The sequence below is a fragment of the Trichechus manatus genome, unplaced genomic scaffold (assembly GCF_000243295.1).
Source record: "Trichechus manatus latirostris isolate Lorelei unplaced genomic scaffold, TriManLat1.0 scaffold00004, whole genome shotgun sequence".
Lineage (NCBI taxonomy): Eukaryota > Metazoa > Chordata > Mammalia > Sirenia > Trichechidae > Trichechus > Trichechus manatus.
Window position 1 is genome coordinate 14,033,161 of NW_004443940.1, and position 12,378 is coordinate 14,045,538.

General features: G+C 44.3%; 1 protein-coding gene across 5 annotated transcripts in view; it reads right to left on the reverse strand.

The window, feature by feature from the left end:
• Nucleotides 1–3,921: 3,921 nt before the first annotated feature.
• Nucleotides 3,922–12,378, reverse strand: part of ARHGAP25 (Rho GTPase activating protein 25) — a 118,922-nt gene continuing 110,465 nt past the window's right edge. For 3 of the 5 annotated variants that reach the window (XM_023733104.1, XM_023733099.1, XM_023733105.1), the window contains 4 exons: nt 12,031–12,152; nt 10,993–11,189; nt 7,969–8,498; nt 3,922–4,807 (listed from right to left, as the gene is read on the reverse strand). In XM_023733104.1, coding sequence (XP_023588872.1) covers nt 4,600–4,807; nt 7,969–8,498; nt 10,993–11,189; nt 12,031–12,152 — 1,057 coding nt within the window. In that variant the 3' untranslated portion in view covers nt 3,922–4,599. The remainder of the gene's footprint in view (nt 4,808–7,968; nt 8,499–10,992; nt 11,190–12,030; nt 12,153–12,378) is intronic. The other 2 variants (XM_023733101.1, XM_023733103.1) reach the window with 1 other exon arrangement.

Consider the following 12,378-nt stretch of genomic DNA (forward strand, 5'->3'; position numbering starts at 1 on the left):
GCTCCACCTAATACAATACCCTGTAAAAACAATAATTTGCATCACATGCCTATTTCTCCAGTTTCAAACAGTTATACAGGTCCCCGCCTGGTGGCAGCATGCACCAAAAGAGGAAAGCAACTTCCCAAAAAAACTGAAACGTGGAAAATGTACATGGACAAATGTATGTCCCATTACTTGCATAAATCTATTTTCCATCTCCTATGCATCTCTTATCCTAAGTGAATGAACACCTGATAAAACAGCATGTAAGAAAGGACCAGAAAGTGCAGTTGTGTTGACCGTAGATAGGAAAGGGAGCAGGTAGGTCTAATATTATCATCAGGCATGACTTGAGTCAAACTTAGAAGTTTTAGAACCATGTTTAACAATCCTGGCTACATATTAGAATCAAATTTGGATATATTTAAAAAAATATAAATTCTTAGGCCTCACTACCAAACACTCTGATTCAATTAGTATGGGGTGGGATCTAAGCATAAGGATACTTTAAAAGTTTAGAAGGTGATTCTATTGTGCAACCAAGACTGAGAACCACTGTCTTAGAACAGTCTCAGTAATATAAGGAAGGTGAAAATAACATCGTATTTGGTAGGTCTTAGTTGTGACCAAGAGCTGAGTCCAGCTTTATATTCTGGAGGCACTCAGCAACTGATGCTCAATGGGATTCACATCATGACTGTGGTCTGGAGGAAGATCCCTTGGAGAGAAGCCAAGAACCACAAGAATTACTGAAATGTGGGTTAAAAGGCGTGCTCAGAACTCACCTATGTTAGCCTTCTTCCTCATAACAGTGAGAGAACTGGCCGTTCAGCCTATGACTCTGGGCCTCAATTTCCTATCCATTAAATGAACAGGTTGGATTAGATGAGCTCAAAGAAAGGTTCCTTCCAGTTCTGTGATTCTCCAGTTCTAAGACTGTTTTCAAAGGAACCCTGGTGGCGCAGTGGTTAAGAACTCAGCTGCTAACTGAAAGGTCGGCAGTTCTAACCCACCAGTTGCTCCACTGGAGAAAGATGTGGTGGTCTGCTTCCATAAAGATTACAGCCTTGAAACCCTATAGGGCTGTTTTACTCTGTCCTACAGGGTTGCTATGAGTCAGAATTGACTCCAAGGCAACGGGTTAAGATCCATTTCAAGCAAGTGTTAACAGTTACACATTGTACTGATATTCTCTGCTCACTCCTTGTCTGGAGGTGCCCTGGGAAGCCTTCTGACCTCTCTTGGCTGCGAGCCAAATGCCAGCTTGGGCTCTGGCCTCCTCTAGTGGAGCAGGATCTCCAATCTTGGGGCCTCCCTCCACCCAGCCTTCCCTGGCAGGATGAACCATTGCAGTATGGTTCTTGTAAACACTCCTCAGTTTAATTGCAGGCACAGCTTCTAAGTGTTCTCTCTGCTCCCCGGCAAGCACGTGGCCTGGCCATTGCTGGTATCTGCACAGGAAGTGGTGGAATGTGGAAGTTTACACGACGTCAATGCACGCCCATCTTCCTTTCTCGCGCCTGGGGAGCTTGGCCAAAGGTTGGTGTGTCACTGTGCTCCCCGTTAGCCTCCTGTCAGCAGCCTGAGGGGATAGGCCTCTGAGCAGAGCTTAAAGATGTTTGTAAAAACAACAAAAACAAATTTTTAGGAATTATTTATTGGTTACATCCTGTGTAGCAGGGTCTGCACTAGGAATGTCACACACTTGATCTTCTTCAGGTCTCAGACTCTGGCCCAGAGCCATTGGACATGAATCTTCCCAGCCAATTCTCTAATACAGATTTTCCTATCGGGTGCACAAACTTACTGGAAAACCATCAAATCTGCCTTAAAGTTAAGAGAAAATTAGCATGAATACGTGCCGTGCTTGAGGATATGAGGAAGAAGAACTTTGGTAGGAAAAAGGGCAAGGGGTTTTCAAGTGCATATTGTGGACCTCTTTAATGCAATTAGGTTTTCAGCATCTGAGAGGAGAGAAGAGGGGGTAAGGTGAAGGTGGGGTGTATGGCTGGAAAAAGGCAGATTTAGTAGAGTCCTGACCATGGAAAGGCTTTGGAAGTAGAGATGGGAGCTCCGATGCCCAACAGAACACCGATGACATAGGTTGGTCTTCAGGTACCGCCTTCTAGAAACTGACCCCTCTGTCTGGGCAAGGCAGGGAGCTACCCTGTCACTCATCTCAAGTGCCTTCTGAGGCACTGAGGACAGTGGCACCAGACCCCAGCTCTCTTCCCTGGCCCTCCTTTGGACTCATGAGGACCTAGGATCCTGCAAGAATTCTGTTTCTTGTTCTGTAGTAGCAGTCCTTATACTGAGGGTGAGGCAGGACCAAATGGTAGCAATTTAAGCACACCAGATTCCACCTCTCGATTGTGAAGAGATTTTGATGCTCCCAGGCTGTCCAGGGCTTCCAAAGCTGGAGGGGCTGCTCTATTATCTTCATAGTATTCAATGGAAGGAGTAGAATGAGAGGTATTGCTAGATCAGGGCAGGGGTGGGGGTTGGGATTCAAATGTGCCACTTCTACTCTGCCTGGACTCCTGCTCCCAGATCCTGAAGGATCCTATAACATGAACCTCAAAACACCTCCATTTGATCTTAAAATACATGTTCCATCTGGAATTGTGAAGCCAACATTTCCATATTCAACTCTGTTTTAGCACCCAAGGAGTCAGTGTGAGGAATAACTGGGAGAACACGGGGACATATCTCTGGCAGATCTGCAGACACTCATTAACGTAAATCAGGTGTGCAATAAATTAAAAAATGAGCAAACGCCCCAAAATGAAGCATTTTATTGCTTTAGTTAATAACGTCCTAAATCAGTTTCACCAATCTCCTGCAAAGCAGGCCTACCAGGGGATCTTCTAAGTATTGACCTCACCCTCCATCAGTCTGGCCCCGGGGGGCTTGGGGTGTAGCAGGGTCTGAGTAGCAGGACTAAGAAACGCAGAAGCTTCTATCTGCATTTCTTTCACTCTCAGTGAGTAATAAGTCATGGCCACAGGAGGGGAGGAGTAAGACTCCAGAGTGGAGAAAACAAAGACAGGAGAGGAAAAAGTGAGAAATAAAACAAAGAAAGAAGAAAAACAATAATGGAGGAGGCACACATGCTGGGGAAGGCAAAGCTCTCACAAATGCTGGGGAAGGCAAGCCTAGATTTTGAACTGCTAAGGAAGCCACATGGTTTCAAGAGTTCAAGTACATTTTCGGGAGTAATGGGATGAACTATGCACAACTGGTACAGGGAAACCAGACCAGTGGTCTCCAGAGCTGAGAGGAAGTTTTAGAACATCTATTTATATTTGTTTTTATGTCATCATTATTCAATCTCTGTGCTGTGTATGTTTTATAACATACATGATGTATCAATACCACAGTATATGTATATAATTTATAAATAAATAAATATACTGGGGGAGTGTATGCTCAAACATTTTCCATGGATAGGGTACACAGTCAAAAGATTCTGGAGACCACCTAACTAGAACAATGATAAAAACCATAAAAGATTCAACCAAACTACCTGGCAAGGCCTGCACCTGGACTCCTGGACTTCTCACCCAGGACCGCTACCAAGCTGGCTCAATGTAGAAGGAGACTAGTCGGCTGTCTGCTGGGAAAGCTCCTCTCCCAGCTCTTCTCCAGTGCCTGACTTCCCTTTAAAGAGTGAAATGGACTGCATTTTGGTGAAACAGAAAAAATATATATTATTTTCATAATTGTTACTATCTAAGCCCCCAACAGGTCTCCAAGGAGGGCACATCATAGTGGAGGCCTTTGCTCCCAGGCCCTCCATATACACCTGTGCAGGTCCTGGCCACTGAAATCCAGCCAGTGTCATGGCAAGGGGTGCATCTGCCCAAGGAAGAGGGTGCCTTTTAAAAATTCTCACAAAGGTGTTACACGGATTAGGAATAGTTCTACTGTTTTTTTTTTTTTTTTTTTTTTTTTTTTTTTTGCTTTATTTGAATATAAATTTCCCATTGATTTTTGCCTTCATAAATACAATTTTGTTGCTTGTTTTTTCTTAGTCTAGTGACAACATTGAGTTTCCAACCTCTGGAGCATGTGCATTGTGGTGGGGTGGTAGAATGAGGTTCTGGCTTTAGCAGGTGCAGTCCCCCAAACAGAGCACATTACGAGTGAACACTCGAAAGCTGAATATCATATTCTGTCCCTGTGTCTCAGAGGTGGCCTGAGGCCATCTGGCTAGGTGAGTTGTTCCACACAGAAAACAAAGAACTGAGGGGTTGTCTCAGTCCAGCCTCCGGCTGGGGCCGGTCTGTTGCCTGTGTCCTGCGATGTGGCCTGCCTCATATGTCTCCATTGGAAATAGTCATCCAGTGGTGGAAGGTTCCATCTCACTCTGTCCAAGACCACCAGGGAATAATACAACCTTTGAATACAGCAAGGATGGCCATAGTTGTCCACACATGTACCTGCTCACCTTCATCGTCCTGAAAATTCCACTGGGTTATTTAGTGGAAACTGTGTTTTCCCCAAAATGTCGTTACCCTCGTAGGAAGTAATTTTTATCCCACGTCCTCAGGTAGCACTGAGAAAGGCAGCAGTGCTGGCCTCTCCCGGGCTGTCTCTGTGGCACTCCCAGGACACTCAAGCATCAGTCTTGGGCTCCTTCATCACTCTGACAAACTCCTTGACTTCTTCTTCCAACGCCTTGTTCCTCCTCTCAACATCCTCCCGGGAGCGCTCCGCATTGCGAAGGGTGATTTCCAAGGCTGCAAACTTCTTCTTCTCTTTTTCCAGTTCTTCACTGAGCCTCACCACCTTAGCCCAGACGTCATAGTTTTCCTTCTCAAGACTAGTGGAAAAAAAGAAAAGAATGACAGAACAGGGGATCAACTAAAGACTCTCCTTTTACCCTTCCTCACAACTTCTGTTGTCCATACTTTCCAAATCACAAGGCTCTTCTACTCTCCAACTACCCATATCCAACCTGTCCTTCTTCTTTAGAAGGACTTCCTAGGTATACCTGAACTCCCAGGTTATGTCTCAGCTTCTCCTCTGTCAATTAACATCATCTTGTGACATTACTTGTTTTATTGTTTTTCATGTAGTTTTGTTTTCAATTTAATAATAAAGTCTTCGAAAGAAGGGACCATCTCTAATATATTTATTTTTCACCCTCTCAGCACCTTGCATCGGTCCTGCTCAATAGAAACTGTAGATCGGCTGAAGCCCCATGCATACTCGGAATTCCCAACACCTTTGTGCACATGAGTGCCTCCTCATCCTCCTTGCATTGAAAGCACAGACCAGAGCTTTCTCTTAAGAAGGGCCTCCTTGGGAACAAGACTTGGAGAACAAGGGGATCTGTTGTTTGGGGAGCAGTGGTCCCAGCAAGCCTACACTCACTTCTGATTCCCTGCTCCAGGTGTGTAGGAATCCTGGATTCCCAGGATTTTTATGGTTAACTGGCCAAAATCCTAATGTAGTCCCACATGCCCTCCCTCCCTCTCCCCATCAAGCTGTGCTAAATTAACCCTTAGGGAAGGAGTGTACATATTCCATTTTTACTCTAAAAGAAGGAACTTCAGGCCTACGGGGAGATTGTGTGGTTAGAGATTTGCTCCAGAATTTCATTCTGTGGGGTGTTGTCTCCAGGCTCCCGAAACGACTGCCCATTTCATACCTCAGGTTCTGTCTTCAAAGGCCTTGACCCATCCTGTGTGTATTGGTCCCTGTTCAGAGCCTTCTCTCCCCGTCTATCTCTTCTTAAAGCTAAATTAGTCTCATTCCTTCCAGCCCTCCAATTACAAATCTAGCTTTCCTCTCCAAGTTCTCCATATCGCTCTCATTCTGGGAGAAATCCCATTGAGACACTGTGCTAGATCTGGAACATTGATTCCAGTGGAAAGGTAGGACTGAGTGGGCTTGGAAGCCTGGCTGACCTAGGTTCAAATCCCAGCGCTTCATACACCAATGATTAGTTGTATGACTTTCAGGAATCTGTTGCTACTTCCCAAGCCCCGTTCCTTCTGTAACATGGGAATATTACCTACTTCACCGGATTGCTGTGGGGATTAAAAGAGAAGGTGTACATGAAGCCTGAAGCTTACAGTAGGCGCTGTTGGACTGTTAACTCTCCTCCATCTACTGTGGACCAGAGGCTCCCCTGACAGGTGAACCTGGAGGATTTTGTTAGATTCAGGATGAGCGGCCCCTGCCACGGCAGCCTGCTCTTTCCTGCTGTCAGTGACACTCAGGCATAGACTGCAGTGTGAGCCTTCTCTGGGCTGCTGTGCTCACTGCCAAGACATCACAGAAGTCTTGTCATTCCACAAATTATTGATTTCAGGTTCTTAGACAAAGGAGCTACTTTTTACCTCTAGAGGGGCAGGCCTCTGTAGGGGAAAAATGGATAGGGGCTCTGAAAAGTCTTCCTTTCACTTACCTGAGTCTTAATGAACTGAAAAGTATCCTCAATATGAAAAAAAAAAAAAAAATCAGGTTGACGTCAAATTGACTCCCACTTATAGCAACCCCATGTGTGAGAGGAGAACTGTGCTCCATAGGGTTTCCAATGGCTGGTTTTTTGGAAGTAGATCACCAGGCCTTTCTTCCAAGGTACCTCAGGGTAGACTCAAACCTCCAATCTTTCAGTTAGCAGTCGAGCACATTTACCATTTACACCACTTTGGGATTCTACCCTTAATATGGAAACCTCACTAATTCACATTTCACTACTTTATGCTTTGTGCTAATATGGGTAAAGCCAGATTGAGGTTTTCTCTCATGAAAGAGAGTTTGCTGGCCAATTAGTAGCGTGAAAGTGATTTCAAGGAAATACTTTAGCCACCCAGGAGAAGAAATCATGTCCAAGCATTTTAGGAATTTGCATGAGATTATGGCGATAACTGTCTAACTGGTCTCCCACTTCCATTTGCTGCTCTGCAGCCTGTGTTCAGTCAAAAGCCAGTGATACTCTGAAGCATAAGTCAAGTCAAAGCCTCCAGTGGCTTCCATCTCCTCTGGCTTTACAGTTGTTAACAAAGCCCCATGTGTCATGCTCTGGCCTCCTGAACCTCCCTGCCCCATCTTCTACCAGCCACTCTTCCCCTGCTCCAGCCCCAACACCACTCTTCCATGGCCTCCGCACTGTGGCTCTCTCTGGCTGGAGTACTCTCCTTCACACGTGGACCTGACTTGTTCCCTCATCTCCTCCAGGCCTTTCATGAAATACCACCTGTTCGGTGAGGCCTTCCCTGACCGCCCTCTTTAACATTAGAATCCTCTTCTTGAGTGCTCCAACTTCCCTACCTCGCTTTCTTTTTCTCTGTAGCATTTTTCATCATCTGACATAGCATATATTTTAACTACTTATTTTTATTGTCTGTCTGTCCTCACTAGAATGAAAACTCCATAAGGACAGAAACTTTTGTCTGTTTTGTTCGGTGCTACTCCCCTGCACCTGGAATGGTGCCTGGTACACAGTAAAACCCGTTGTCGCCAAGTCGATTCCAACTCATAGTGACCCTATAGGACAGAGTAGAACTGTCCCATAGGGTTTCCAAGGAGTTGCTGGTGGATTCAAACTGCCAACCTTTTGGTTAGCAGCCGAGCTCTTAACCACTGCACCACCAGGGCTCCACTGGTACACAGTTGGTTCCCAATAAGTATTTGTGGACGGATGAATGAGACTAATATAAGAAATTCAGAAATTCCTCAATTCATTAAAATATATTGATCCTTAAAGAGCCACTATTTAAAACTAGTTTATTAAGCTACTTAAGCTAGACATAAATTTTTATAAATATAATCTAAAATTTAGAGTTTTCATTAAGTTAGTCATTGCATCACACCCTTCATCCTTTTAAGCTCAACTGCTACTTTCCACTGTATTCTCTAAATGAAAGATTTATAAGTCACCTCTTTGGTAGATGAGAGCAATTCCTATTATTTCTAAAGATGGAAGCCAGTGGCTGCTCAGTGCCCCTCTGTGCCCCTCTGTACGTGACTTACTTTTTAATTTGCTCCTCATATACTTGCTTCTGTGTTTCTATTTCCTTCTGTAGCTCCTGGACCATTCTCTGGGAAGATTTAAGTTCCTCTTCTCCAGAGTCTGTTGTTCCAGGCCCAGCTTCAGAGTTGGGGCTGGCAAGAGTGTCTCTCTTGGAGTCATAGGCCTGGGAAGAGGGTGCACTCGCTTCATCCCCCGGGGACGCTGGGAGGGCAGGGACGTTATCGTAAGTGGAAGTCCTCTGGGAGTCGGAAAGGTGGCGCAAATCTTGAGACATTGTTCTTCGATGCCCTTCCCCTTCTTTGGTCTCTGAAGGTGAGCAGAGTTTATTTTTAGAGATCTCCACTTTGCTGCTGCTGGTGCCATGCAAAGATGAAGTAAAGAAACTTTTCCGGTTAGGGAGTGTCTGAGTCCTTTTTCGTGATTGTAGCTTCCAGTCTCCTAGCTTTTCCTTGGAGGGTTTGCTGCTGTCATCCAGATACCCGTCACTTGGCTGAAGTCCAGTGGGGCTGGTTGTGTCTGAGTCGCTTGTCTAGAAAAAATGGCCAAGCGTGTTATATGGATTTTCTAGACATTTGCCTAGAAAAAAATGGCCATGGGTGTTACATGGATTTTCTAGTCGCTTGTCTAGAAAAAGTGGCCACGGATGTTGTACAGATTTTCCCCACTGAGGTGTCATGCTCACAAGATAAGGATTAAAGACTTGAAATAAAATGTTTCCTGGCTGCACAGCTATGAGAGTCCTAATTACAAGACCATCTCATAATTAACAACATTAGTTGATTATCTCCTTGGCATTTTCTCAAGAGGATGTTGCCCTTAAAGGAACTGATGTTCTGGAGATGAAGCACTGACTAAAAGCAACTGTGTATTTGTGGTTAAAAGAGTCCGAATCTAGGATCTCTTGGTAACTTTAGAACAGCAGGGCCTTTTTAGCTATGACTCAAAATCCAGAAGCCATAAAAGAAAACATGGAAAGATTGATAAATTCAACCTGCATGGTTCTGCATGACCAAAAAAACAAGAAGAAAAATTATACACACACCCCTCATATTTTTACGCAAATTATGCGCACCTTCTAAGTTTGTTTGCCAGCCACTCCCTTCCCCCTCCAGGTATTTTCATAAGCACGCTATGCTGATATTTTTTATAGCAACATGTAAAAAATTTGGCATAGCAGCACTTCTGAATACCATATGATAAATCAAAAAAGAAATGACAAACTGGCAAAAACATTTGCAATGCGTATCACAGACAAGGGACTACTCTCCCTAATATATAAAACTCATAAAAATTGAGAAGAAAAGGACCAACAACCAATATAAACATGGGCAAAGAACAAAATCCAACATTTCATAGAGAAAAAAATGCAACTGGCCCTTAAAAAGAGACGTGCAACCTCTCTCATAAGAGGAGAAACCCAAATTAAAATAAAATTACTACAATACCAGTTCTCATCCGTCACGTGGGCAAACTCTCAAAATTTGACAAGAAACTCTTGGTGAAACCATAGGGAAACACGTGCTTTCGTGCACTGCTAGTGGGAGTCCAACATGGCACAGCCTCTGTTTAACAACTTTTATCAGACTTAAACATTACAAATTCATTTCCCCTTGGACCCTGCAATCCCATTTCTGAGAATTTATCCCAGAAATATATCTGCAGGAATGAAGAATGAGGCCCAGTCAAGGTTATTCACTGCAGTCTTGTTTAGAGCAAAGGGCTGAAAGCAACCTGTTATAAATTGAACTGTGTTTCCCTCCCCTCATTTAAAAAAAAAAAAAAAGTTGGAATGGCCATGGGGAACGCAGGGTAGAAAGGGAAAGGGGGAGAGTACTGATATAATGTGGGGATTGCAGCCAATGTCACAAAACAACTTGTGTATAAATTTTTGAATGAGAAACTAACTTACGCTATAAACCTTCACCTAAAGCACAAAAAAACTAAAAAAAGAAAAGAAAAATAATATAGATGATAAATTCTGCCCTACAGAACTAGAGTGAGGAGTCCTAAGGTGCTCTATTTAAATTGCCCAGCACAGTGACTGCCCATAGCAGGCAGTAAACGGTGGCAACCTGTCAAATGACCATAACAATGGCTACTCTTAAGGACTGCTGGGCTGATTTCACTAGATGGAGTATCAGCGTTTTCTAAATTTTAATAAATTCAGAAACATAGGGTGTTAATAAGATGTGTTGTGGGTAGACAGATGTCACCTGTGAAAAAGCATAACCACTACCACTACCTACCTGTTCATCAGTACTTCCTTAATTAGTCTCAGGATTCACAGTACTATAGATAACTTTAGTTACCTGGTCAGCCAGAAATCCTGAATTCATTTCTTGGTCACACATAAAGAATCAAGCTGCTATAAAAAGTTCACATGTCCTTTTTACAAATATGTGTCCCCATAAATGTATAAAAATATTTGACCTTTGTAAATCATTGCCCTCAAGTATCTAAATTTCAGAGTCTGCAGAGTTTTTGGACAGTGGGAACGTGAGCCCCAACACTTCAGTACAAATGAGGGGCTGACATTGCCGAGAAGGCTTATCAGAGAATGAGAAATATTACATGAATTCATCACATACTCTCAGAAAGAAATCACGTTTCATGGGTTAGCAGGAAACCAGTTCTCTCTGGACTTTCAGCTAATTTTTTCAACAACTCTCACCAAAACATTTACAATATGGTATATATAATTTTTTTCCCATTGCACTTTCCTGGACCAGGTTTGAAAGGGTTTCTCTCTCAGGTGAGCTTCAGTGACAACCCCCATGGTTCAGTCACTGGGTGGCTGGCACACTTGCCACTAACCGTACCTCCAGGATGTCCTGGGCACCAACAGAGACTACACGAAAGAGGACAGGCTTTCAAGATCCATGCCAGTGGGTTTGCACCAGCTGGGCCCGTTGCCACAGCATCATCCAAAATACCTCAAGTTGCCAGTCCAGAACAGCCGTAGATAGAATAGCCTGGACTAAAGGAAGTGACAGGTGGAAGAAGGAAGGATCTCAGCGCCTTACCGTGTTATTGAAGCTGCCTGTCCGAGAAATTGGGGGGTCCTCACTGGCATCCCAGCCCACAGAGCTTCGGGCTACTGGAGGCTTCTTAGGGTCATTTTTCTGGGCAGAAGGTGACAGGGGTGAATCCTTGGACTTGGGGAAGAGGACTTCATGGTCTCTAATCATCATAGTCATTACCCTTTGGATCTGAGGAGTCCCTGGTGGAAAGAAGAAAGGTATTTGTAGTGCTGGACCCCTGGCAGGAGGTAGGCAGCTCCCAAGGGTCTCCACCCATATGATGTCTCCAAAGCTGGCTCTAAACCCACAGGGACCGTAGGGACCCCATATGTGGATGATGACAAGTCACTTTGCTCCTCACAGGAACCCTCCTAATTGTGGAGGTGGGGAATTGTGCTGTGAAAAATAGGGGATAGGAAAAGGATGTAGGAGTGGACTGAAGAAGGCGCTGTTAAGGTTATTTTCAGTCTGCTGAAACAGTTTTTGATCAGAAAAATCAGTGCTGTAATAGGAGAGAAATGAAGACATCTTTCTCTCCTAGTGTGGTCCTCAATATAACAGTTGATTCTTACTGGCTTCATAGATGGCAAATACGTACCTGGCATACTGCCTCTCTCCAACAGCAGCGGACATCACTACCTTATGCAGGACTTTTGCTCAGTGAGCAAGACATAGCCTCAGAAGTCTTCTCAACCCAGCTGTACAAGCAGCCTTTGTGTGAAGTGGCTTACAAAATAAAACCTGTTTGCCCCCTCTGGCTAGGGGTATTTAAAAAGTAATGAAAGAAATGTTAGATAACAGTTTTAGTGCCAGATTCTTGTACTCTGTGACCACCGGGCAAATCTCTTAAGTTCTCTGCTCTACTGTAATCTAGAAAGTGACACGAATCCTTGCCCTGCCTACCTCAAGGTCTATGGTATGATTTGGACAAGGTAATCAGATGAAAATGCTAGGTAACCTGCAGAGCAGTGCACACACATCGGCGATACTGTGGGAACTGTTAATATGTCCTCTATAGCTTCACCACAGGACCAGCCATACCTCTCATGATCACAGCAGGGTCTTCTACCTTTGACCTGATGAGATTCACACCAATCACAGTGGCCAGGTTGTCCACGCTCATCTTGTTAACTGCACAGTTCAGCTGGATTTCATGGAGGAACCTGCGGGCAGCCAAGAATCCCACAGTGGAAAACAGGAAGTTGCCAGAAGGAAGCTCTTCCAGGTACCAAGGAAATCTTAGGCATGGGTCCCAACTATTTCCTCCTGGCCTCTGGAATGGGATCACCCTACCTTTGCCCACAAAAGTTTAGCTGGGTCCTGAAAGATCCAAGACCAGGAAAGGAAGAGAAAACAGGAGGGGTCTGCCTAGCGGTTGGTGGTGGGTTG